This window comes from Amblyomma americanum, chromosome 6, assembly GCF_052857255.1.
Source record: "Amblyomma americanum isolate KBUSLIRL-KWMA chromosome 6, ASM5285725v1, whole genome shotgun sequence".
Taxonomy (NCBI): Eukaryota; Metazoa; Arthropoda; class Arachnida; order Ixodida; family Ixodidae; genus Amblyomma; species Amblyomma americanum.
Window position 1 is genome coordinate 76,234,938 of NC_135502.1, and position 26,368 is coordinate 76,261,305.

Below are 26,368 nucleotides of genomic sequence, written 5' to 3' on the forward strand. Positions count from 1 at the left end.
TTGAAACTGCGGGACTGATTATTGTTGGCACACGATTGCATTTAGGGGCTCATCTTGGGGCTTAGTAATGTGAAGCTAAGGGTTAATCTTAGTGCTGCGACTAGTGAGCAGCGCACTTTATGGCCGTGATTGTGTGACATTTTGAGCAGTTCCATGGCCTGCACTTTTGCTTCAGGCATCACGAGAACACTTGTCCCGTTTAGGAATTGCTGTTGTGAATGACTGCCTTCAGTGTAGTGATCTTTTTGCTATGTAAAATGCACACAAATGTTCTACTTATTTTTATTCTGTTCACAGCTGTATGGCCTGCACTCTTATGGTTTTGTCAGGTATCCGAATTCAAAACTACAGCACTTATTAGTGGTTGCACTGTGTCGACCAGCACCAACTGGGTCATTCACTGCTGTGTTGCAGATGGGAGGAGAGTAGAAATAACTTGGATGCACCTTTCAGCCATGAATGCAGAGTACCCATTGTACTATACAGTGTAATCCACTTATAACGATACCAGATATAACTACATATATATTGCTAATTACGATCAAGTTCTTTAGGTTTATTAATTCTCTTATTGCCGCTAGGTAAAAATAAACCATATGTATAACGATAGAATTATCGGCAAAATAAGAAATTCGATCGGATTGTGGCCGCCTGGAAGGTGTTTGCCACCAAACCTTGTCTGAAAGTTTGATAAAAAATAAAATGCTTTGAAGCGATTGACGTAAAAGCTCTGCAAACGGACCTGCGATGTAGATTTTTCTAAGGTCTTATATTGGGTAACGCTGTCAAACTAGTACCAAGACCTTTGGTTATAGAGTCCGCAGTATGTCATTATTGAAGCACTTGAAGGAATTGTCACCTTAAGGAGGCTCCTTTAAGCTGAGCGTTGCATATATGATGCGGGCACTCATGAATGTCGGTATAAAATATGAACAAAAATCTCACGTAAAGAAATAGGTCTCGGTTTTCACCATTCTGAGCCTGCATTTCTACATGGATGGATGGTGTAGTGTAACTGCAGTTCCTTGTGCATTTTTTTTTTTCACGGTCTTTTGTGCCTTTGTGGCGTTGTTTTTCACTAGAGCAATTGAAATGCAATCCTTAGCTAGCCTTCCTCAAAGGAGAAGTAACATGATGGGTGATGCCTGGACAAACTTTACGGGTGTTCCACACAGCACTTCACTAAACTTATGCTTTTTAACTCCTAGCACACTCTCGGTGAAAATGATAGGGGTGAAGTTAGAAGACTAAGATCGTTTGACATGTCCTTAGTGGAAGTCATAAGGAAATGGATGCTGGTGAGTCTTGATGTGAAAGGAAGATAATCAATGGTCCCTTAGGATAATGGAGTGGATTGCAAGGTAGGGCATGCATGTAATGGTAATAATAACATTGTCAGGGTGGGTTTGAAAGAGAAGGAATCGGAAGAAAGCAAAGAGCATCCCTAGTGTGGTGTGTTGCCTCATCTGACCACCTTGCCGTTTCTGTGGTATGCCCAGGAGCACAAGGTGATGCGGATGGACCTAAAGGCTAGGGAGCAGCAGGTCATTCTGCTTGAAAAAAAACTAGCCAATGCCGAGCAGTCTGTGCAGGCCCTCACCCTTGAGCTGGATGGCATGGTCCGCCAGAAGAGGACTGTGGAGAGCATGGTCAGTTCATCACAGTCGTGTCCTTTTTACTTGCGCCTGCGGTCGACCTTTGGTTTGGTTTGCTTTTATGGGGTTTAACGTCCAAAAGAGGCTAAGGCTATGCGTGATGCCCTAGTGGAGGGCTTCAGATAATTTCGACCATCTGGGGATCTTTAACATGCACTGACATCGCATACATGGGCCTCTAGCATTTTCCCTCCACCGAAATGAGACCACCGCAGCCGGGATCGAACCCGTGTCTTTTGGGTCAGCAGCCGAGCACCATAACCACTGAGCCACCTTTGTCAGTGTCAGCTGCTTGTGGAACTCTCTTGTCCCATTGCTCATGTTTTCTGGAATGGCTTGGCTGCATGTTGTTCCGTGATTGTTCCCCTGTTTACTGTTGTTGCAGCTACACATGGGCTGTTTCTGAGAGAAGTGAAAAGAGCATGAGAGAAGAAATTAAATTACAAATTATTTAACAGTCGCATGTGAATACCATGTGATGATCCATGCATTCTAATGTCTAATGGACTATTTTAAATAACAAGAAAACATGCAATGAAATTGGGCGTCTATAGTCCTTTAGTTAAATTGGGCCAAGCGAGAGCAAGGATATGCGCAAATTCAGAAGAGAGGGATGACATTGGTACATGTGAAAGACTCTTCATGACGTGATGTTTTTGTGCTTGCTACACAGCTGCTTCCAGGCTGTACACCTGCTCTCAAAACATGCAAGGTTGCAGTACCCACCTCTCAGCTTTTGGATAATGTGGTTCATATTGCTTCTGCAAAGCACTGGCTTTGTTCACACTGGTGATAAGTGAAGTCTGCTGGGTACAAAAACCTGCAAGCACACTATCTGAACGTTTGAGTGTCCAGACAGATCAAGCAGCAATTGTTGTGAACATGGACATTCTAAATTTTTCACTTTTTAGCTGTACGAAAGGGTTGTTCCTTTCAAATGGAATTTTTACACAAGTGTGTGCCTTAGTTGATTGTATTTCAGCTGAGCTGATATTAATCGGTTGTCTGAGCGCCATGCTTAACTATAAAATGCCTGTTGCGTGCATATTGCGTACACTGGGAGGGAAAATTAGCTACACTGACTCACAGATTTAACAAAATACAAACTGTGCAAGTAAGTGGGATTTCTTACGTTTTGGAATTTCTAGAGCTTGCTGAAAGATATTGTGTGTGATACTGGTGTCATTAGTAGCATGTAGACCAGAAACTAAGGGTATGCAAATATTCGAAATTTTTAATATGAATCGAATGTTTGATATTCGCTTCGTATTCCAGAAATTGATATTCAAGAATTTCCACAGATTCGAAAATTCCCGAATACTCACCAGCGATCGTATACTGCGCGGACTTTAACAAATTCGACCATGGCAAAGCCACAGTATCTGGGCAAATTAGCCGATGATCGAGTTAAAAATTCCAGAAAAATAATGCAGAGGTCCTATTCCCTTCTGCACTTTTGGACGTCGACTGGCGCGTCGCAGGTGATTATTTTTTCGTTTTTAGAAACCGTCTCACTGTTCTAACGCCAGTTCCTCGGCCCCTTGCTTCCATTTGTGTTGTACTTCCAGCACTCAGAAATGGGCAGGTCGTCACGGGCTTACAGGTGTTAGCGTGATGAAGCTGCCTCATAAGGCTGTACTGCATCTTCAAATTTTCGGCAGGTTTTTTTTTTTTTTTTTTTCGAAAGGGGGGGGGGGGGGGGTCACTGGAATTTTATAAACCTAGGCCTTCGGATAAACTGGGCATTTCTTCTGGTCCCTTGAACTCCGAATGAATGAAGTTTTACTAGTCATCGCGCTATATTTTGTTGCCAGTCTTTTCATTTTATGGATTTTGTTTTGCATGACCTCATTACAGTTTGGATACTATTATGCTGTCTGATCAGTAGTATACATCTCTGTGCACATGTTTTTCTATACGGTACTGGGGCAGTCTTGTTTTGTTTATTTTAGTTGCAAAGACCATACACTAGTTTGAAAAAAATAAAAAAATAAGGGCAACAACATTTGGTTGTTTAGCATTTTCTATTTTTTTTTTTTTTGTACTGAACAGATATTCAATTCGATATTCAAAGCCATTTTTTCTTCATATTCGTATTAGAAAATTTCAATATTCGCACACCCCTACCAGAAACTCATTCCTGAAAAAAAGAATCTCCTATGAAACAACTTATCGGTAGCCCTTCACATTGTTTTTGTTCTCTGGGAAACAGTAGCTACCTTCTTCAAGGTATGCACTGCTTAAACATGTTTTTGGCTGCAAGTTAGGTCACATCAGCAACTTTTTATTTGTGCATGTGTGCAGCTTGATGAGAAGCAGATGTTGCTGAACAAGGCGGCCATGGAAAAGGTGCAGATGCAGCACAGGATGGAGGAGCAGATTCAGCTGGAGCGGCAGAGAATGAAGAGGGCCATGGTGGGTGCGCTTGCGCATATTGGCTTTCTCGTTTTCCCTCCTCTTCTGTTCCTCTCATCATACCAGCACACATTTCTGTTCATTTTGTAGCGACTGCAGTTATGCTTAATAAATCGCTCATAACTGGCACATTTTTATGAGACTACTTTCATGCTTGTAGACTACTTTCAACAGGATTTCATGCGTACTCCGAGAACTGCTTACAGTAACTTCTGAAAGTGAATCCTAATTGCTCACACCTAGCTTAAAGGGAGACTCAGGTCTTGAAATGGTGAAAAATATTTGAAAATTTTGTTTTTCAGAAATGGCGCATACAGATTCAATATACGTATAACCGCGTGTAAGGGCTGCACTTTTTTTCCAGATTCGAGGGCCAGTTTTAGGGGGGCAACCCATACACACGATTTTTGAAGAAAAAAAAATTTTTTTTCGAGTATGAACACATTCAATTGTCGCTTGCGGAGTCTTCCAACTCAGAGCTGGTTCTGTGCACTGGTGCGTGCTCATCTCACAAGAAGTCGCGCAGCATGTCCGTTGTCAACACGAAGCCGTTGTTCCGCTCTTCCGTCACATAGCAGAGTAGCTCTTCTTCCAGTTTGGGAAGCTTGCAAGGCTTGCCTCGGAAAGCACGCTTTTTTCAGATTGTTCCTTAGTGCATCCTTTTGGCTGCACCATCGTTGGACACACTTCTTGGCCCCATCAAATTTCCTGCCCGCCGCATGCTTGCCGTGTTCGAGAGCAAACTCCCAGCCATGTAGCACAGCCGCTGGATGCAAAGCGCATGTAGCTATTAAGGTGTTTGCCCATCGTGCTAAAATTTCAACGCTTGGTGGCAGCACACGAAAGCCACAAAAACGAGCTGGTGATACTGCTGCTGATACGGATAGCGGGAGCTCGTGGCGTAGGAAAAAGTTGATGATGATGATGACTGGCGGCTTCGGGTGCCATCTGCGGGCGGCACCTGGAAGCTCCTGTGCGCGTGCGTGGCCTCCGCAATCAAGCGCACCGTTGCTCACAGCCGGAGCTGATCACAGAGGTCACGGCATGTGCATTTCGCAGGCTATTCCCGCGTGGGTCGTGGAAACTTCGGGTGCGGCCCTTGCACGGATCTTCTTTTTTAAATACTTCCCTTTGGGAAAACAGGGTGCAGCCCTTACACGCGTTTATACGGTACTCTTATAAAGTTTCAAGGCCTCATTTGGCTTCCAACTGCTATAAAATCAATATATCGGACGCCTCTGTAGCGCCAAAATGTTGTGTTCGGAGCTTTCATTGCATCCCACAACCGTGTTCCTGATAGTTGCCTTCTTGGTCTTGTTCAAAAGCTTGTGCTCTTCCCTACACCTTGGTGTTACTTGCTGTTGTGAAATCCTCTTGGAACATCTGCATTCTGCCATTTTTTGAGGTCTCTACAACCGCCTCCGAATGGCTGGCGAGCACACTTGAAATGCAATTTTCTGTTTCATGTTTTTTTGGCAACTTGACTAGCCTTATGGAAATTTTTGTAGTGTTTTTATGGCGCAAGCTTAATTAATCTTAGACCGTTGAATTCAGAAAGAACTGAACTACGGAACTATGCTAGTCCTTATGGCTCAGTTTACCATGTCAATTTTTATGAACAGTAATGTTACCTAACTATATTTCATAATTATGGTGCTTCAACATAACTGACAATTTTTTTATGATGTTTCGCAGTAACACTATAAATAGCGTAGCTCCGCATGTCAGATTTTTGGCTACAGATCTACTTCAAATGGAACCAAAATTATTTAGGGAAAGTGTCTAAACAACCAGTAAGAAATTACCCAGTTAGGTTTGAGCTATTTTTCCATAATATGAGAACTAATTGAGATATACTGAAACTAATTATATTTTTGAGAACAGAAGAAATACATATACACACCTAATTTCATCTAATGCTATCTCTGATGATAAAAATTTCCATTTTAAGGCCTGTGTCGCCCTTAAATTTTTTTTTCTTCAGCTACAGGCCATGGCCCCACCACTGGGCATCATGAGTTCAGCTGAGGAGCATGATATTTGGTCCTTCCATTGAGATACTATTTCCGCACGGAAGGAGCACTTGGACACGTGACTGCAGTGGTCACTCTCTTTGGGTGCCTATCATAGGGTGCATTTTATTGCCTCTTGGAGCCCTTTGTGATGGTGCTGTTAGTTTGTTCTGGGAGTGGTAGAAAGGGGGAAAAAAGTCCGCTTTGCTGCACAGGAATGTTGCTACAGCCGAGCATATTGAAGCATACAGTCCACTTCGGTGCGTTGTCCTTGTTTCAGGAAGCAGATATGCCAGACAAGCTTGCAGGCGAACAGCTAAGCTCATTACAAATGCTCATTCAGGCAGTTCTGTACTTATGATGTGGTGGAGTTTCAACCGATTTTATGTCTCCGAGTGCGACTTTGTTCTGGTGGGATGGTTGTTTGCTACAAGCAACTCTTGTTCAGCAGTCATTTCGGCGCTGATCAGACAAGGAGTTATTTCATTTGCAAGCTCCCCGCTGTCAAGTTTAGAGACCCATTTATCCTGATGGCTTTGTTGTTGCGCTCTGTGAGGAAGCTGTATTTCGGTTGGCATCTTTGCAGAATCAGCTGCTTGCTGACAAACAGGCTGAACTGGAGGCCAAGCTGAGCGTGAACGACGAAAAGTTCCGCATTCTTCGCGAGGTACTCAACTCCGCCGACTGGTACACGCAGCCAGCGGCATCAGCGGGGCACCCCGAGCCGTCTGCACCTCCGCCGCCACGTGATGGTGGCGTGATGACTCGCTCTGCCACTGCCAGTGAGTGGTGATGCCCTGGGGTACCATTAGCCTTTTGCCATCGTCGATGGAGCACTTTTCAAGCTTCCCAAGCATGCGCAGCTTCACTTTCCTGCAGCCTGTTGGACAACTGCTTTCAGCATACTGATGCTTGCTTCTTGCACGCTCGTTCATGATTGAGTGATCAGGACAAGTGAGAGATGTTTTCTTTTGTCTTTTGCATCCTTTGCAGCACATGCATCTGAGAAAGAACTTGCTCACAGTGTCAACCCTGTGACAAATGCTACAATTATACACTACAATTCAGTGACACTAATATGCAGTGAACAGTGTTTGTGACTGCGCTTTACCATTTCTGATGCTCTGTCTCATCTTTGCTCTTCAGTTTGCATGTCTCATTCAATTAGTGCATTGAATATAGAACTGAAGCACACCTTTTCTTTTCTTCATGCATTTTTTTCCTTTTATTGCTTTGTGCTATGCTTGCTATGTAGATGGACATGCATTTATGTGATGGCTGCTGCTTTTACTGAATGCAGGCATGCTGTGCATTTGCTTTTGTACCTTCGGACAATGCATCTTTATGCTCTAGGCTCATTCATTTCTGCATGTGAATTTGCAGTGTTTTGTGTGCCAGTGAAAACATACTGGTGCAGCTCTTATTAGTTTGGAATTGTGTTTATACTCTGATAGAATGCTTTCTGGCCTCATAAAGACTTCTTTTAAGGTGCATGGCTGTGCACTTTTTTTTTCCACGATTTCTTGTAAGTCATTCTATACAAAGAGTTAATTCAATCTATTTTGTTTTGTGTCATTTGTATGGGCTGCAAGATAAGTTTTATGCATCAGTGCAAGCACAAGTGTCTTTACACTGGACAAGTTTTATGCTGGACAACTTGCTTTAAAGGGCAATGGTTGCCACATCTAGTCATTGTTATGCGATACCTTAACACACTGAAGCATGTGTGAGGGCCTCATAATGTTTGGCTGCATTTTCTTTGGCCCTTGATTTCTCTTTTAAAGCGGTTGACCTTCTGTTTTATTATTGGACTGACATGCTCGTGGCAAATAAACACTTTTTTGTGACATGGCAATCTATATGGCCAAATGCTTTATGTCGTGCAGTTGCTACTCTTGCTGTAACTAAAATTTTGAAACTCCCATACCTGGTGTATCAGGCGGACAGTAGTAGCTGACATGTCTCCAATCTGTGTGTGTCAAGCTCAGTGATAGCTGACGAGGGAGGTGGTATATGTGGGCAGTGTACAGGCTTGTTGGCGTTATGGCATAACAGAAAGACAGGACAAGTGCTTGTGTCATATCCTTCTTTTACCCTGTCTTGGCGCTGTTACTGTTGCTGCGTTAGTGTCTTTGGGTCACTGAGCAAGCTTTACCAGCTGGCCATAAACTTCAGTAAACTGTTATCCTTAACGTAGCCTTCTGAAATTAGGCAGAAATATGTAACTGTGCTGATACCAGTACGAAGGGAAGTTTAAGTGTACCTCCCTTTTCATTTTTAAAAGTGAATAGCCTCAAACCTTTTTATTTTAATTATGCGGGCAATATCAACAGGTTTAGTCAGCATGTTAAAGTCTGTTCTCTGCAAAAATAAGCTAATGGCATGTTATGCCCCAAGTGGACATTTAGATCAGGCTTTACTGCACATGTCATCCAAAACAGGGGCTTGATCTGTGGTTCTTTGAAGGGGAAGCTTGTCTTTAAAAAATTTGATATCTGTCACAACTACGATTTTTTAGGGAAGTTGTTTTTGCTTGCAGATTCCCAATATGCCATTTAATTTCATGTAGAACTAGTGCTTGTGCGCTTATGTAATATGAAGATTTTGGAGAGTGAGAAAGTTTGCTGCAGGAAACTTGCTGAAGTGCATGTCATTGGTTTGTCTCGATACCAAGGGATGTAATAAGGGTAAAATTGTTATCCCGCCTATCGTAGAACTTTAGTCAAAAGGTTTTGAAGTTGCCACTCCAGGAACAGGAATACAGTTTTCCCATTTCTGAAGTGGCAAACTCTACTTCTATGATAGGCAGGATGATAATTTTGCCCTTATTACATCCCTTGGTGTCAAGACAAACCAATGGCATGCGTTTCAGTAAGTTTCCCTTAGCAAAATTTTTTTAAGGCTGTTGACAAAAACTTGCATACTATTGCAGAAGTACACATTTATTTTATATGAAATTAAATGACATAATTGAAATCGGCACAAAAAAAAATGTTCTCTGAAGATTTAAGAATTCTGCTTCATTAATAAACATTTTTTTTCTAAAACCAGCTTCCCCTTTTAATGAGTGCTTTGACAGCTTAATGTTTGCTGCCATGTGAGAGGCAGTGAGGGCACTAGAATATTTGATACACCCACATCAGGACATTAAAGAGCACAGTGACAGGTGACATGCAACATTCATTAATATCATGCATTATTGCTCAAAGTAAAAGGACAATTTTTCTGTAATGGCCAGGGAGTAAAAGATAAGCTCTCACAGCAAGCACAAAGCTGCAAAGCCCCTGACATTTGTTGATGTGCAATTAATTTCTTTCTGGTCAATATTAAAATTATTTCACTTGTATCACTGAATCGTTCATATTTCAACGGTTGTTTGGAAAGCTTTGGTATTGGCTGCAGTTAAGCTGTAGGTTTTGGTTAATGTTAAAAATATGCTGAAAGCTGCTCTCAATTTCTTTGCTCTGAATGTTCATTCTTGACCAGAAATGCATTTTGCAGACAAAAGCAAAGGACACTTGCTCACACAAAGGGGCTGAAGGGTGCAGCAGTAATGGTAGTGGCTTGACATTTTTATTATTCAACAAGCGACAGTAACAGGCACCATGAAGCTCTGTATGTTCAAACTGGGTGCTTCACCAGCAAATTGAAATTTATGCTCTTAATTTAGTAGTTCAATTGCTGAAAAAAATTATGTACTAAGCTTGTATTTTGTAATTCAGTAAAGGTAATGTTCAGAAGTACCTTCGAGAGATTAGGTCCTAAAAAAAAAAGAATTTGTATTAACAGTTATGAAATCTTCAGGGCACATGTATTTTTACGTGCTGATTCCAAATATGTTTTAATTTTATGTACAACAAGTCCTTGTGCACCTGTGCAATATGTTCTGTAACTTTTGGCAAAATCGTTAAAGAAATTTTGCTGCGGGGAACTTGATAGCTTGCATGCCATTGTTTTCTCTTGACATCAAGCTATGCAATAAGGGTAAAATTATCCTGCCTGTCATAGAAATTGAGTTATAGGATTTGAAGTTGTCGCTTAAGAAACAGGAATACAGATTTTTCAACCCATTTATGAAATGGCAACTTTAGAACCCTGTAACTGAATTTCTATGATGGGCAGGATAATATTCAATAATAATAATAATAGCCTGAGTCACTTTAGGACGTTAAACCTCATAAAACCGAAACCAATCATTTGCCACTCATTCCCTTTTTACTTTTCTGCTCCTTTGCTTTGGAATAACGTGTGCACCAAATTGTAGTTTCACTGATTGGTCTTTCATCGTATAACAATTATTTATGCATGATCCAAAATAAATTTTTATACTGGGTGTTTTAGTAACACTAGAGAATTCTTCAAAATAGGGTGGTCATAACAGCGAGGAAATCTTTTCAGAAGTAATATTGCTCCTGTGGCAGACATCGGTAATTTCAAAAATTTTGCTAATAAGGTCACGAATGAACTGAATTTATTAATTAACTTCGAATTAGCCCAGTGTGGTCGTTCGGTCCAATGGCAACTTCAGGTGTGAAGACAATGTCATATATCAGTTTTTAGAATGAAGAAAAACCTGTACTGAAAGCCGTGCAGCACAAGGAAATCTGGTACTTTTTTTTTCCACGCAACCAAGACACAGTGCTTGAGATGCGCAAGAAGTTAATGCAAATGCAACACCCGCTGGGGTCGTGTTGAAGTGCCTACAGCATACCATTCAAACTGTCTGTCCTGTTGAACCTTGGCATGCAGTTTTTTTTGCTTCATCGCTTCCAAAAAGGCCACATAGTTCAGTGACTACCCTGCAAGCGTCATGCAGTTAAGGGCAGCCCCTCTGAGTTGCAACATGTATTTCTGTTTTCTTTTATTTTTGCAGGGTCACCAATGGCACACATGTCTTCGCCATCCTCAGACTACAGCACACCCAAGGTGATGCACAGCATCTTCTTAAAGTGTGTTTTTTATTAAATTTATACCCCTGTCACACGGGCATTTCGAGGGCCCTCGAACCGATAGTCTATCGACTCAAAGGCGATCGAGCGCTGCCACACGGGCAGTTTCAATGGCGATCGAGTCAATAGCCTATCGAGTCAACGGAGTAGCGCAGAACTCCATCGAGATTTCGAGGGCCTTCGAGCGCTGCCCAAGGTTGCTAGCGTTGCTCCGAGCGGCGCCAAGCGCACTTTCGTACACGACACATTCACGGTGAAAAAACATGAACAAACATTATTCGCATAAAATTTAATGTAAGCAGCCTGTAAAATTATTTAAAAATTATATTAGACTGGTTTTAAGCGCATTAAGCGCATTCATTTTGCGTTGCAGTCTTTGCATTGCTTGCGTACTTAACGTTGACAACATGGCGGCACCCTGCCCGCCCGCTTCACAGCGATAACAGCTTCTTCGCTAATCCTTCAAAGCAATATCGTGTTCTAAGCTGTTGTATTCGCCTTCGATTTGCCCATTCTTACTCTCGCATAAAGTTTCAAGAGAAAAATAGCTCTTGTTTTTCAGATATCATGGCGATTTCCCCGGTCTTAAGCCTGACGAAGCAGCGCTCCGACGCAGTTGGACTGGCTTGGTTTTGGCTCGTCTTGTATTAAAGTGGCTACAGCAGTGTATGCATATGTACGTCGCGTACGTGCAACTAAAAGGGTTTTTAACGACTTTCGCGTATGCCTGTATTTCAGCATTTAGTATACATTTATCAACTATTTTTGTTATTTTTGCAAAATCCAAAGTAGCGATTGTGGCGCCACTCATCTGTGGCGTAAGACACGAGAACCATTTCAATGGCCATTGAGATTTGCCGTGTAGCAGCGGCGAGTTCGATGGCGATTGAGAATCTCGAAGACCCTCGACTCGAGGGTGATTGAAACTGGCTGTGTGACAGGGGTATTATCTCATAATTGCAACATTGCGACATGCATTAAGGGTTGAGACTACCCTTGAACAATAACTTTTTTGTTTCTTGAAATATCTGAATGAAATTTTCAGGGTAGGCTCATATAACAAACATGGTGGTTGTCAAACCAGAGGAGTGTATCAAAATGAAGAGAGGTAGTTCACCCAGAGGAGGAAACGAGATCAACCAGAACTATTGCTGCGTGTGCCACTTGTTTTGGTTCTTCATAGCTGCAGATGCTGTGGATTTCTGATAATTTTGATCCAATCAGGCAAGTAGACCAGTTAATAAGCATAATATGAAAAAAAAAAGGACCATCAAATGTCATAACACGTGTCAAATTACAGCATGAATGTGCCAGCGGTTTAGCCGAATGAAGCATTTTACAAAATACAATTACTGATGCAAAAAAAATCACGCCAGTTAAATATTTGGCCGGGTGTACCTCAGGGCAAGACAAGGCTCCTTTTCTAAATTTACACTCAAGGCTGCTTACATATGGGAATGTGTTGGCACTGTGAACATTATTATGGTCATTTCTCGATAGGTACCTTAGGGCAAGACAAGGCACTTTTTTTTTTAATTTCCTTACTGGAAAATTATAGCACAGCACAGAATTTCTGCATTTAGTATCATACAGACGAACTTTATAGGACACTTCTGCCCACCTAACACTTGTAATGTCTTGAACTTCATTCTACGCATCGTGCCCGACTGCACAACGATCAACAAGCAACACAAAACTCTTCAAACGGCATGACGAGAGATTGCAAAAACAGCCATAGCAAAAACGGCTAAAGGTGAAGAGAGCACTCAGGGACCACTAGAAACGAAGAAAGCAAACAGCCGGAACAGACTATGCACAGTGGGCAGCCGGAGGAGCCGCCGTGTCATTGCGTACAGCAGCCAATAGCAGTCACACTCCTCCTGTGTTCACGAGGAGCGCATGGTTCATCTAGTCGCAGCCTCAAATTTCAGACGTGAAAAACTCTCAAACCGCCACGAGGCCCCCCATCACGAGCAAGCCGCGCTTCGAAGGTGTCAAAAGACGGTGCAAGAATTCACAAACAAAAGACCAGGATGGCGATGCTCGACCCAGCAGCAGAACAGCGCTTGCGCGAAGTTGGAGCACTTTCGGCGCTTGGTTGCGGCTCAGGGGCTGCCACAGCTTGTTATGCATTTTATTTGAAGTACAGTAATCTCTCATAACGAAGTCAGCGGGATGGCAAAAAAATTCGTGATAAGCATTAATTCGATATAAGCAACCGCTCGAGGAAATCTAAAGCAGTCGAGCTTTAATTGCGCCGCAACTGCGAGGAAGTCAAAATACATTGTATTCAGTGAAACAAAACTTTATTCAGTTGCAAAAAAGGCAGTGGCTGTTTCAAGATCTTACCGGGCGTGTGCAACCCCTGCTCTGATCTGTCCAAGCATTGTACGAGGCCACAGTTGCCGCCCATGCATTCAACCTTTGGGGTATTTCGAATCGCGAAGGCAGTGGCTGCTTTTATGAGGGGTTGTCACGGAAGACTACAAGAGTATCGCGCTGGAAAGCGCCGCAAGTGCCGTGGCTCGAGTCTGAGATAGTGTTTGTTGTGCTCAAAAAACGACTAGCCGCTCATTGTGTTTACACAGCGCGATCGTGAAAACTGAACGGTTTTGCAGTAGGGGCTTTGCATGATTACTGTGCAATTTTTTCCCGAGGTGTGCAGCTGTGAAGTTTGCAAAACGAGTTTTTCGGCGCACCGTTGTCGACGACACTGTGCTAATTCTCCGGTTCGAGTGTTGGTGTTCGTGCAGCATCGGGTCTGTGCCGTTGACAGATGTCTAGGAACAAAATTCAATAACCGTACCATGCATCTAGACAGTTTTTCTAGTCAGATGGCATGAATCGAGCATGACCGGCTCGAGAAAATCGCCAGGAAACACCATGGCTGTGTTGACCCGCCATGTTGACAGCCTGACTCGCCGCTGGCGACGCTCGGATTTTTCATGTTTTTGGCAAGGTATCAGTCGATTTGCACTGTCAAAAGTGCAATGAAGCTAGGGGCAGGTATTTTATTGCGATGCAGGCCGATTATGGTGAGCGGCAAGCAAATTTCTAGACCAGCTTCCCCAAAGTCGTCTTCCCAATTTTTAACGTAGCTCCTCGTGTCGAACACGGCAAAGGGCATGAGGCCGGGCAGCAGCTCGACAACACCATTGTTCACACTTGCAAGCGCGACCTGTGGGTCACCTCGTTTGAAGCGAAAACTCTCGGGAATGACGTCCGCGTGCTTTCGAGAGTTTCGTCTGCTTTGGCCAATGTGAAACGGTTAGGCTTAGCAATCACTACGGCAGCCAGGAAGCAGCTCAGTTCGTTGCCCGGCACGTCCGCGGTCAGCGTAGTTGCCGAAAGCTCGGTTCGCTCATGACTCGCAAGTGTGAGCGACCTCATAATCGAAGGGACACTTCTTTGTGCTTTTTGGCACGTTTCAGCGCCAGCAGTGCTCTTTAGAGCAGTAAAATTTTGCACAAGCGCACCCCATGGAATGCTACGGTGCGCAAGTCTGCCCACGGTCTTTTGGCCACTTTTCGGCATCCAAGAGACCGCGGTTTTCTGGCATCGCAAAGCGTCAGCAAAACGATTTTCGTGTGGATTGTATCACGAGGGACACCAGCGATGCGATTGCGACCAATTCGGATGCGCTGCACCATGGAATCTGACAGCTTCCGTACGCTCTGCTGTTAAAGGGACACTGAGGAGAAATTGAAGTTGGCTTGTATCAATAGAATACCAGCTCCTGGTCACAAAAACGCCACTCTTACTGAAAACAAAGTTCTTGTAAGGTGGAAAATAGCAAGAAAGAACCAAAATACAGGAATCGCCGCCACAGGCCAATCTTGCAAGTACAAGCGTGATGACGTCATAAGACAAGAGACGCCACCTTGGAGGAATTTTCCTTCCTCCATGGATGCCATGAACCTCTGAGGCTGACAAAGGAAGGTTGCGCGGTTCTATATTGAAGTAAGTTTTGTTTGAAACCGATAGTGCACTTTTATCACACAAGGAAGACAGACAAAAGACAACCTGATTGTTGGAAGCAAAGAAAACCGATGCTTGGTGGCACCACAGGCGGCCAGGAGAGTTTCGGTTTGTTATGGCGCTTCGCGTCTGTGAGCTTTGCGTGCCCCGTGGTTTTGTTTTTGACGCGCCTCGATTTACAAGCGCTGAACAGCACAGGAACTCCAGTGCTGCTTCAAGTGCTAGTTAACCTTTGAAAGAGCGTGTTAAGGCTGGTCAGATGATCGCCATGGTCGATGAAAAACTATGATGGCACAATGGTCGGTGATCGTATAAAGCAGTTAGCAGTATAAAGAGCACTTGTATCTTTCTACGTTTGCCAGGCGAAACGTTCCCGGCTGTGCCAGTCAAGTTCAAACTACTTAACGGAAATCGTTTATTAGGGACGGGAGACAAGGTATAAGGCAGTTAAGAAAAAGAGATTTGGAACCTGCAGAGACCGTGATCGACTCCACTCTCCTCCAACTCGTTTGTTTGCGGCTCCATTCAATCGCTTCGGCAGTTGGGCGGAGCTGTTCTATTCGAGCTCTCGGCTAATTTAATCCATTCACAAGTGGGCGAGAGAGCCCGATCCAGTGGACCCTTGCAACCGTGGAAAACCTCCTCGACACCGCCTGCTGCACCGTGCAACGGCGCCGTTCAAGGAATCGCAATCCATTGCCCCCCAAAATCCCCGGCCACCCTCCGAAGGGCGCGACGCGCCGACCTTGTCCTCGCCCCTCGCGACTCCCCGCACTGGGTTTACGATATTTAGCAACGGCTGCTCACGGCGGAAGAGGGAAATGACCCGGCGGCTCCTAACCTAACCGTGCTCCCTTAAAAGCATTGCACTCTCTGTTGGGCTGAGGTCGCTGAAATGCAGGCCGGAGTTTTTGCGAGAACTTCGGGTTCGGAATCGCGGGAATGGGATCCATCGTAACGCTGGCAAGATGCCGCTGCAAACGTCGTGCGAGTGCCCAGAGTTTGAATCGGAGCGGCGCGTAAAAACTTTTTCAACTTCGAACCCAAATTTTTTTTTAAATAAATGCGTCTTTCGCTCCCAAACAAGCGGCAACAAAGTCATGAAATGCCGAACTATCAGATTTTGCTAACAAAAAAAAATTGATAGAGTTCTCCTCACTGTCCCTTTAACAACTGGGGGCACTCGGCGCTCGCTTGGTACCCGTTACTAGGCACGTCATCGGTCGTAGGTTTGGTACTTTTGTGGCTTTTTCAGTGCCTAATTAATTTATTAATTAATTTGATACTGCATGCGCAAAGGCGTCGCTGCCGCTCGGCGACGGCGATGCCACCACTCGGCACTTCGTTCTAAGTGGGTCAAGCTCTTCGTGCGCTTTGAGTAATGGAGCTTAACATGCGTTTTGGTCAGGAGCAGAAAAAATTTCGAAGGAAGCGATGTTTCGAGTAAAGCAATTTCGTTATAACGAGGGATTACTGTAGTTTCATGATGAATTAAGCATTGATGATTACAGAAAATGTAGTTTGTAACACATTGTTTTGAAGCTCAGGGTTATTTGACTTTGTGTAACACACTGGACTACCATTGGAAGTATGCTGTCATCTAATTTTGAAGTTGGGGTATCTGTGTGGTTTTATCTTTGACTATGAACACAACGCCGCTACAAGTCGCTAGAGTGTCAGTGCGCTGTGTTTGTATCAAACAATATACCAACTAGTTCAACTCTCAGTTTTATATCTTTGTGCATATCTAATTGTATATGTATAGTTATATTGTTGTGCATTCATAATTACCATTCCTGAAAGCATTACCTAATAGCTTTGAACTTATAGCAATTCATTTGAAAGGTTATGTGGAAAGCATGGATCAGAGGTGCAGGAATTAGTTATGTAGACATCAGTGGGATAAAATGGGTTCACTGAACAAGATTTCATATATATCCTATCGGAAAGCATGGCCAGATTTCAGAAGCTTAAAAAGCGATGTGTAAAGCTACAAATTTCAGGCACCAGGCTGCTTGTGATGATGTGCTCAAAACCACATGCACAGAGGAGCATGTTGCTCATTCTATAAAACCTGAGATGCCCCGACTTGTGATGCAACATGCTGTCGACTGTTTGCATCATAACAAGCACTGGAAAATGCATGCACACTTCACATGTGCCTTGTTTGAGATTTTGTGGGAATGCTTATGCACTAACATGTGTGTCCAGGCCAATATACTCCCAGTGATGCGTCACCGACGGTCCAGGTCATCTGGCCCTGATCTGTGGGTGGACCACAAGCCAGCTGACACTATTGACACCGGTGAGTCATTTTTGTCATGCTTTAATGTCTTGTAAATCGCTGCTGTGCAGCATTTGACGCTCTGCAGGTAATGCAGGTGCTTTAAGGCAGCTTGAACTTCCTACCAAATTTGTGTCTCTCTGCATATGTTCCTGTCACTGAAAGCACTCAAAATGCTGGTTTTTCTACTCTTTGTGTGGAATTTTTTATGGCCGTCAAAATATACCCGCTTTTCGGACTGTGGGGAGAGTATGCGGGAGCTTCTTTTACGAATCTCTTCAGTTCTTGGAGCAGGTGTCTGCAGCTGCTCCCGCAGTCCAGTGGATTCAGTGCATTTCTAAACCTGGCACTTGCAGCCATGCTAAGCTCTGGTCTGTGTGAAGAGAAAACAGCCATGGAATGTTCATTCTTCTTGAAACATTACTGTAAACATATGATTCGCATGCATATTATCTGCACTCATGATAATTGAAATTGAGATTTCTATCTTTATTCCAAGTCTTTAACGCTTTCTGACTCTTTTTACACAGAGTATGGCAGTTCTTACTACGATGTCATCGGAAGGCTTCACGTGCTCCTTCGTTTTCACGAGAGCCATGCAAAATATTATCAGATAAGACTGATACAAAGATTTGCACGGAGTTTCCACTTTGTGTTTGTCCTTTTCCGTGTATGCAGTTCTCAAAACAAATGACATGCACCAGCTAGCCCACCAAAAACTAACTACTAGGGTGTGAATGCAGTGCAGAACTTGCCGCAGTGGTGTGGTTCGAGGTAGCTGGCAAGCTCAGTTCATCCGTCCACTAAATACAGTCTTGAATGTACTACCGGGATGTAAAAATGCATTTTAAGGGGAACAATGCTAACAAAATGGCCAGTTTGATCAATATTTTCTATTTCTTAATTTATCTTTTTTCTTAACCCTCGGGCCTTCATCTGTCTCCTGTTGAAAAATTATAATGAAATACGCAGCACAAATTTCGAAAATTTTTTCTGTGTGGTGATCGAAAATTGTAAGCAAACCACACTTCTGATGGTCCTTCCCATGACAGAGCACAACGATCATGGTATCATCATGAAGAGGACGGGTAAGAGCTTCCGATGGTGGCGATGCCTAATTTTTCTAACTAAAAGCTTAAGCGTTTGAAGCAATAAATGCAACAAATGCAGGAATAAACGTTAGGGTTGATTCAGTTTTCACTTTTTATGCATTTGCTATCATTCATCTGTTTGGCACTTTATTGAATGATAGCAGAATGATTCTGGTTGTTGCTCATCAATCCCACGACATTTTGGAGTGCACTAATGGTTCAGTATTTATATGTGCACACAGAATAGTTTTTGAAGGGTAGCTTTGTAAGAAAAGTTTTCATGTAAATATCGTATAAATGCGTGTAAGGGTCGCATCCCTGTTTTCCCAAAGGAAATATTAAAAAGAAAAGGTCTGGGCAAGGATCACACCCAAACTTTCCACGGCCCACGTGGGAATATCCTTTGAAATGTACGCGCCGTGGCCTCCGCAATCAGCTCCGGCTGTCAGCAACGGTGCGCTTGATCGCAGAGGCCGCGCATGCGCCCAGGAGCTTCCAGTTGCCGCCAACAAGTGGTGCCCGAGGCCACGAATCATCATCATCATCGTCGACTTTTTCCTCTGCCGCGAGCTTCCGCTTTCTATATCAGCATCAATATCACCAGCTCCAGCTTTCTGTGGCTGTCAAAGGCATGGGAGTTGTGCTAGCCTGTTAGCGGTGTTAGTTCACCGCAGTTGTGTCTTTTGTGGGCTGCCGCCGAGCATCGCAGTTTTAGCACGATGGGCAAGCACTTTAATAGCTGCACGGCTGGGAGTTTGCTCTCCAACATGGCAAGCGTGTGGCGGGCAGGAAATTCGACGTGCCCGAGAAGTGTGTCCGACGTATGATGGTGCAACCAAAAGGATGCATTGAGGAACGCAAGCTACAAAAAGCACACTTTCCGAGGCAAGCCTTTCAAGTTTCCCGAAATGGAAAAACAGTTGCTCTGCTATGTGACGGAAGTGCGAAACAACGGCCACATGTTGACAACGTACATGCTGTGCGACTTCTTTTTACTTTAAAAACATTTTTTTCCCCGAACATCGCGTGTATGGGCTGCACCCCGAAAATTGGCCCTCGAATCTGGAAAAAAAAGTGCGGCCCTTACACGTGTTTATATGGTACTGCTACCGGTACCATGGTACTGGAGTTTAACTTTTATTTCCGTGAAAAGTAGGCGCGTGAAAAATTCGCTAACAGCTTTATGCACAGAACAGGGCTTTGTGAATATGCTGACATAGAAGAACTGGTCCACTTTCTGCTTAATTATTTGATGCCCTGGGGATGACATTATGAGTGTTAATTGTAACTACTCAGCAACTATAACAGCTAGCTTAAAACTAAACGCAATTCTAAAATCGGCACAAGAAGTTGCATACAGGGTGTGCCAGCTAACTTTAGCCAGGGTTTAAAAATATGCTGCGGCACTCTAGGACTACGTGACCAAATGTATGTTGCTGGTTATTGTACAGAGCAAGTCACACTATTTTTTTTATTGTGCTTATTGCATAATTAGCCGAGATTAATTAACCAACTTTGCAAGCAATGAAGACAGGCGAATAATAGGCAAAACGGTCTGCAAAACGTTAGATTGAACAATTTCTAACTTTCCATCTGTTATGTACCCGCCGCGGTGGCTCAGTGGTTACAGTGCTCTGCTACTGATCCGGAGTTCCCGGGTTCAAACCCGGCCGACCGCGGTGGTTGCTTTTTTATAGAGGCAAAACGCTAAGGCGCCCATGTGCTGTGGGATGTCAGTGCACGTTAAAGATCTCCAGGTGGTCGAAATTATTCCGGAGCCCTCCACTGCAGCACCTCTTTCTTCCTTTCTTCTTTCACTCTCTCCTTTATCCCTTCCCTTACAGTATGGTTCAGGTGTCCAAAGATATGAGACAGATACTGCGCCATTTCCTTCCCCAAAAACCAATTATTATTATTATTATTATCTGTTATGTATTAGTTCTTTTTCACTTGCTGCAGTTGCCTGCTAAATGCAAAAAAATACATGACGTGCCCGCTTCCACGATTACAGTGCTGCAGTGCTCTCAGACGTTCCATGTAAGAACGAACAGATCATTTAACCTGGTGTGCTGCTGCTTAAAAGGTGGCAGGGCAGCAACGCAGCAGCTGACTATGCGATTTAAGTTAGTGGTATGCTTCCCTTGTGGCAGTTTATGATAGCGATAAGTAGAGGCAGTCCTTATCGCTTGCACTGGCATAGATCGCACAGCCAGTGCCTGTGTCACTGCCTTGTCAACTTTTAAGCGACAGCACACCCAGCTAAATGAGCTGTTTGTGTGTAGGCGGAAAGTTTGGAACACTGCATGCATGGTGCAAGTGTACATGTCACTTGGTATTTTTCTTGCATTTCGTTGGAATCTGCAGTGAGTGAAAAAAAGCTAATACATTCGAACCCCGCTACAACAAACGTCACTTAAACGAAATATTTCCAGTTCCCCATCAGCTCACCATAGAAAGTAATGGAACAAATTTCTCATCACAACGAACCATTCTTGGGGTGGGTTTCCGCTTCAACGAAATTTTTACTATGCGAAGCTGGGTTTAAAAATCTATCTTACAATAAAACAAGCATATCGCCGCCCATCTGTATACTTCCGCAGGTCAACGCTGCTTTGTTTCACTAAACTTTCGCTGGAACCAATTGATCCACTCATTCAAACGCACGTGAAAACCGCCGTTGCTTGGTGGTGATGACATTCGGGCTGGCTGCCTTGCGACAAGGCGCGGGTGCAAGCTCCCATTTTCTTCCAAGCCAGAGCCGCAACCAATCCATTACCAAAGGACACAGCAGCCTGGCAACAGCAGCAGTGCGTTTGCCCTAGATTTTTTAACTCATGCTTGTGCGCTGCAATCAACACAAGCATGGCGACTTTGTCTAGGAAGCGGAAGTTCCTTTCTCTTGAAGAGAAAGCACGAATTATCAGCGCAGCATCCAGCGGCAGAAAAAAGGGAGATGTTGCAGCGGACTTCGGCATCTCACAGAGCACGCTGTCAACAATCCTGATGATGTTTTGAAACTATGTTGTCCAGCCTGACAGTGTTTTTGCGCTGGTTTCGCCACAAAGAAATTTCTGATTCAACGAAATATTTCGCGCACACCGTGAATTTTGTTGTAGCGGGGTTTGACTGTATGCAATGGATAGAAAGGTATAAATTGTTCAATCATGCTTCTTGCGCACCGTTCTACACCTTTCTCATTGGAATTTTTCGCCTATCTTCATTGCTTGGGAAGTTGGTTAATTAAGTGAACAAATGACAGGACACAGGACAAATGACAGGAACAGTGACAGGACACTGTGGTTTCCTCTCGTCTTTACTGGAGTGATGCACTATGGTGAGTAGAGTGAGTGGTGTGTGGCTGTTATGCTGCAGGTGCTGTGATGCAGCCAGTAATGAAGAAGAGGAGGTCAGTGGGCAAGCTTGGTGTGAAGGATGTCACCAAGGGAGCCTCCAAGTATGCCCTGTTGCACCAAGAGCTGGATTCTGGGGGCGATGTGGAGGAACAGCTCTTCAAAGTGAGTCGCAATCTGCCTTTTTTACATGGCTGCTTTGCGCATGCATGCCTCTCCTCCTTCAGCTCCACTGGTTGCATACTGCCAGCTCCTACTGCACATGCGATGGGCAAAACAAGCACAACCGCCACCTTTCTTCTCCTGATTAGAGACGCTTCGATCACTGTGCGTTGCAGCCTTTTTGCTCCCGATTATAGCCCCCTCGGTACACAGCAAATGCATGGTTTTCAGCCAGTTTTCACCCACTCCCCAGAGGGCACCACATATTGTGATAAAAGCAGATTGTGCAGTGCAAGCATCATAGTGCGTTGCATGCACTCTAAAGGTGTGTTTCACTGCTGTCAGATCAAACCCATAAAGTTTTCAGCACAGTCACACAGTTTGATTGTAGCATTTAAGAAGTTTGTTGACTAGTTCATTTGTTAGTAAAGTGATGTCTGCATGAAAAAAATTCAGGGGCAAACTAAAATTTTTACCCTGTCCTAAATCCTCCTTTTTGAAACTGTTTTATAGTTGTGTTTAACTTATCAACAGATAGTTGTAGATAAATTATTGCCTTAACTGTTTCCTTCCTTGAATTTGTAGCTGTTGCTGTGTTTCTGGTGTTTACTAGTAATATGACTGTCTCCACTGTTATAATGCCAGTGTGTTATGTACACAAGCATTTTCAATACCAACTCAATTTCTAGGTGCGCTCAGTGTAAAACGCTGCTACACGTCCCCACTCGATCCTTATACTAAAGGAGTTAGCCTGCTATGTTCCAGGTCACACTGTCTGCACACATGCAAGTGGTTGCAAACAAATGAGTTTGTAATCTAATAAAAGTAAACAAAGCACTCCTGATAATACAGTAGAACCTTGCTATTACGTTTCTGGGTGCTGCATTTTCCCGGCTATTTTCCGTGAGCCAGTCCAGACCAAGCTCCCGTAGAAACACATGCAATACAAACTCGGCTGTTAAGTCGCAACTGTGGCACCATTTCAGCATGCTACGTCACGAACGTCACTTCGCAGTAGTGTTTACCCCGTGCCTGAATTTTGTGAGCCTGCGTTTAGCGCACGCGAAACACGACTGCATAATGGCCGAAGCGGAGCTCGGTTCCATCGGCACCTGGCCACCACCATTTTAGGCAGTTTCTGGCAGGGTGACATGAATTTTCTTGCGGCTGTTTGTGCAGCTTCATTGCCGCTGTGGCACAAGCGTGAACGAGAGTAAAGGCACGAAAATGAAACTACTCAAGCTCCGCGGGCAGTGCTGCACGAGTTGACTCTGATGCATGTATCTATGATCCGCATTTTCCTTGTTGCCTGCAGCCTAAAAATGCAGTAGCTTGATTGCAGTAGACGAGGATTGTGTAGGATTAAAGGAGCTGCAGCGAAAACAGCACAGAGTCGTGCACCTGTACCCAAACTCTGCCCGCTCTGTTCACCCGCCCTTATCACTGCTGCCTCCCACCCATCAACAGCTGCTCAGGCAGATGCAGAGCTGTCGCAAGGCGTTTAGGATTTTCTGTGCATGCGAACAATCGCGAGAGCTAAAAGCCTCGGGAAATTCCAGAGAAGTATGCTGCCCTTAGTAGGAGTGAAAAAGAAACGGCAGACAACACTTTTTTTTTTTTTCAACCGCTTCCTACCGTAAAAACCGGACTATAGGTCGGACCGGAATATAGGTCGACCCCCTAACTAACCAATTCTAAAAATGAAAAAGATCTTTTTCAATGGGAAAAGTACCGAAAGACATCCTTACTTTGAAACAAATGCGACTCGAGAGGTTGCACAATGGTGACAGTATTTAATTTCATTTAAATGCTGCTTGTATGTACACCCGGCAAATTTTTTAACAATATCGCGCACCAATCGGCCCGCGTGTTTGTTTCTGGCACAGGCAAGTACGGCGCCGTAGAGCAAAGCCCTCCTCTTCATGAATCGCCGCAACCAGGATGGCGAGCCTTTGAATTGCGCCCTCGTGAGTCTAGAGGCACGCGCGATCTCTGCCGCTTTCACGCGGATGCATTCTACAGTCACAGGCAGCGATCTTGCTCGCAGCGCAACGTTTCCTTCCTATTCTCGATACACTACGGTCTGCCCACGAAATGTTTTCTTCTGGTTGCTGCAAGTTAATACACAGCCTCTGCCTCCGCCAGTACTGAATGCTCTTTTCGGATACTCCAAATTCGCGCTGTGCCACCAGGTTCCCGTGAGCTTCCTCGTACTCAATCGTGTTTTTCTTGAAGGCGACGGTAAATTGCCGTTAGCTTCCACTTTGCATCTACTGAAATGCAAAATGGCGGCACTGCTGCTGATGGCGATGGTGATGGAGGCTGCTGACTTCAGCCACCCATTGTTGCAAGACTTCCGTATTTTTTCCGCCAATGACCGGTATATAAGACGGGGGTCGACTTTTCACCATGGTTTTTTGAAAAAAAGTTCGACCTATATTCCGGTTTTTACGGTATCTACTTCATTTCATGGCTGCTAAGTTTTTTTTTTCCATGGTCCCACGAAAAACGCCACAGCAGGCTTTTATTGTAAATTCTGTGGCTGTGGAACAGCTACAACTGGTTGTTTCTCATGTGCACATAAAAAAAAATCTTACCATCGGCCTGAGTTTTGCGCTTGTACACATGCTCACAGCTGTCAAGGCAGGGGCTTGGTGTTGGTAATGTGAATGAACAAAAGTTTTGAAATTGAACCAATTTGATAAAATATTCAAAATTTACAACTGTTATGAAATGTCTTTCTGTATATTTTGTGTTTTAGTTGGCATTTGAATGTTTCCTGAGCGTGAGAGCAGCAGCCTTGATTGTGCTTCAGGTACTGGCTTGGGATTGAGCAGGTTTGGGCTCAATCGCAGTTAAACTGGATCTTCATTGAGGTTGATCATGACCAAGTTGATCAAAATCGAAAGTGCCCGTGTGGCAGCAGTGTTAGTGTTTAGCCGCTTGCCTGCTACATATTCTGTACAAGTCACAGACATGATAGCATAAAATGCTTGCTCATTAGTGCTGTGCCAGCTAAAGGATAACTGACTCTTACGAACATTAAATAAGCATATGTAGCACTTGTCGAGTCATTGGAATGAAAAGCATTTTATGTCAATGTCTTTTTTTTTTAATCTTTTAGGGAGACGTGATTCCATCTGCGACGGGTGGGGCTCATGTGGTCTTCAACGATGTGGAAGCAGTGAAGCATTTATCCCCAACTTCAAATCGCTTAAGGTTTGTTAAGTAACGTCTACATCTGCATGCATATATGGATGTACAGCCTTTGTCAAAAGCTCAGAGCCCATGGGGCTTACTTCCAAGCCATGTAGTGGGGCTCTTCAGCTTTTGAGGGGTGAGGATGAGAGTTCCTCTCACCTTCAAGGGACGCACAAACACAGAAGTGGGTGACGCTTCCTGGGTCCGCTGTTGACATGGACATCGTCGCTCTCATCGGAACATGGCTGAAATGGCCATAATGTTTTATCGCCGGCGGTCCACATGTTCGTGGTTTTTATAAAGGTGGAAAATATTTTGTCACATCACGGCGTCAACTAAACTGTGACGGAAATTACGTTCTAACCGGTAGGCATTGCATGAGCCACTACATCTTAAGCGGTCAGCCAATACATGGGTTTCAGTGGTGGCTAAGCCAGGGAATTCTCAGAACTACATTTTAACCACAACTGGTTGGTGAGTGGGTATGTATTAATGGGGTTTTAATGCATCCTTTCTTCATACTCTAGGAAGCGGAGCAGTGGACGTGCAATGCCTGATGACGGAGATGACTTTGTCTCTGCTCGTGTAAGTAGTACTTGCCTTGCTTGATCTGAGGTTACTTTTTTATTTATTTCTTTCAGTTACCTAATTAAAGCTTTGCTTTTGTGTTCCTCTCTTTTCATTTCAGTGCTCTGTCTCAGTTGAAGGTCATTCTCAGCCTCCTGTGATAAAGTATGTATCTTTTGCAGATGCCCTTTTCATGCTATGTAAAGAATATTGAATGGGAGTGCACATGGGCTGGAAGAATGACTGCCAGAATCAAAAACTAATGAGATTGCATTTCTTCTGCTGCAGATGTGTTTTAGTCACACGTCAATATGTGAAGGAATGTGCTTAGTGTGCTTGCCCCTTCTGTCAGTTCAATTAGTTTCCAGGTGTCACTATGTACCTACATGGCTCCTGAAGGTTTTTCAACATCTGGTTTATCAGTTGCATTGAAATTTGTTTCCTTGCCAAGTGATTAAGGTACTTCTGACAGGCAGCAGCAAATAAATTTGAAATCTGCTCAGATTCTGCATTTCTGGGACATCTGTTCCTGCAGTAACATGTTACCACAACGGTTAAAGAACAGAAAGCTTTGGCTGCTTACACGTTTCGGGCTTCACAAAACTGATGTCCTCTAGTGCATCTGTTCCCTCCAGTTAATGGAATAATTACCACTAACAACCTGAGTGCAGCCATACAGCTCCAAAGGAAATCTAATACCTGTA

At 44.0% G+C, this 26,368-nt stretch overlaps 1 protein-coding gene across 2 annotated transcripts in view; it reads left to right on the top strand.

Moving 5' to 3' along the window:
* The window catches only part of pav (kinesin family member pavarotti), a 58,056-nt gene that overhangs the window by 29,932 nt on the left and 1,756 nt on the right, over positions 1 to 26,368 (top strand). For both annotated transcript variants that reach the window (XM_077627409.1, XM_077627410.1), the window contains exons 15-23: positions 1,500 to 1,649; positions 3,960 to 4,070; positions 6,669 to 6,864; positions 10,956 to 11,008; positions 17,221 to 17,314; positions 21,757 to 21,899; positions 25,021 to 25,115; positions 25,625 to 25,682; positions 25,786 to 25,829. In XM_077627409.1, coding sequence (XP_077483535.1) covers positions 1,500 to 1,649; positions 3,960 to 4,070; positions 6,669 to 6,864; positions 10,956 to 11,008; positions 17,221 to 17,314; positions 21,757 to 21,899; positions 25,021 to 25,115; positions 25,625 to 25,682; positions 25,786 to 25,829 — 944 coding nt within the window. The remainder of the gene's footprint in view (positions 1 to 1,499; positions 1,650 to 3,959; positions 4,071 to 6,668; positions 6,865 to 10,955; positions 11,009 to 17,220; positions 17,315 to 21,756; positions 21,900 to 25,020; positions 25,116 to 25,624; positions 25,683 to 25,785; positions 25,830 to 26,368) is intronic.